Source organism: Chaetura pelagica, unplaced genomic scaffold (assembly GCF_000747805.2).
Source record: "Chaetura pelagica isolate M959 unplaced genomic scaffold, ChaPel_1.0 scaffold37, whole genome shotgun sequence".
NCBI classification, from domain to species: domain Eukaryota; kingdom Metazoa; phylum Chordata; class Aves; order Apodiformes; family Apodidae; genus Chaetura; species Chaetura pelagica.
This window is the reverse complement of record NW_009954567.1, coordinates 95,142-96,040: the sequence shown is the minus strand read 5'-3', so window position 1 is coordinate 96,040 and position 899 is coordinate 95,142. Positions and strand designations below refer to the sequence as shown.

The following is an 899-nucleotide window of genomic DNA, read 5'->3' as shown; positions in this document are numbered from 1 at the left end:
GGGGAGACACCCAGCCGGATCAGTGGCAGTCACCAGTGACCCAGACACAACACGTGCGCCTTGCAATGACTTTTACTAGACTGTTTACTTTTATTTGTCCCATTTCATAACCCGCAGCTACGCCGGCCCAACTGGGAGCGCCGTTTGAAAACCAACAACAACAAAACAACAAAAACCCCCAAACAAAACACCACCACACACAAAACCCAAGTGAAAATAACCTCCCCAAAACCCACAAAAGCACAAATCGAAAAATCCAGGAAGAAAGAAAAGACCCGATCAAATCAGGACGAGAATTTTCGGAGGTATTTATTCCATATGCAGAGCAGAAGGAGTCCTGCCGGCACGTGACAGAGGCTTGAAAAGGATGTGCATTTAAAAGGGAATAAAAAGAAAATCGCGCTTGCAAATTCCTTCCTCCTCCCCCTGCCCTCTTCTCCTCACCGTGGCTGCACAGCAGCATTGTTTTAGTGCCGCACAGAGTTTCAGTCCCAGCCCATTTTGCAATCTGCATGAATTAGGAACATTTGCTGCTAGCGAAGTCTTTCGAAATCTCCACATTTTGCTGCTTCTATTATCAAGTGTCTTTACTTCACTAAAATAAGTCATCAGAGCTCCAAAAAAGTAACCGAAGTACATAAAATATCAGGGCACGTAGAGTAGGAGGTCCCTACAGCGTTTTAAAAATCGATCAAGCTGGAAAAGCTATAGACACGGTCTCTCCCGCAAGCATTTCAGAGGAAAGTACACTGGCCTTAAACCGGATAGAGTGGTTTTGTGGTTTTGTTGTGGTTTGGGGTTGGGGTTGTGGGGGTTTTTTTTGTTTTGTTTTGTTTTTGTTGCTGTTGTTGTTTCTCCCTGACTTTTTTTTTTTTTTTTTTTTTTTTTTTTTTAAAGTA

At 43.3% G+C, this 899-nt stretch overlaps 1 protein-coding gene across 1 annotated transcript in view; it reads right to left on the bottom strand.

Moving 5' to 3' along the window:
* The window catches only part of FST (follistatin), a 7,835-nt gene that overhangs the window by 5,864 nt on the left and 1,072 nt on the right, over positions 1-899 (bottom strand). Inside the window, exon 2 of the mRNA XM_010005390.1 lies at positions 237-357. Coding sequence (XP_010003692.1) covers positions 237-357 — 121 coding nt within the window. The remainder of the gene's footprint in view (positions 1-236; positions 358-899) is intronic.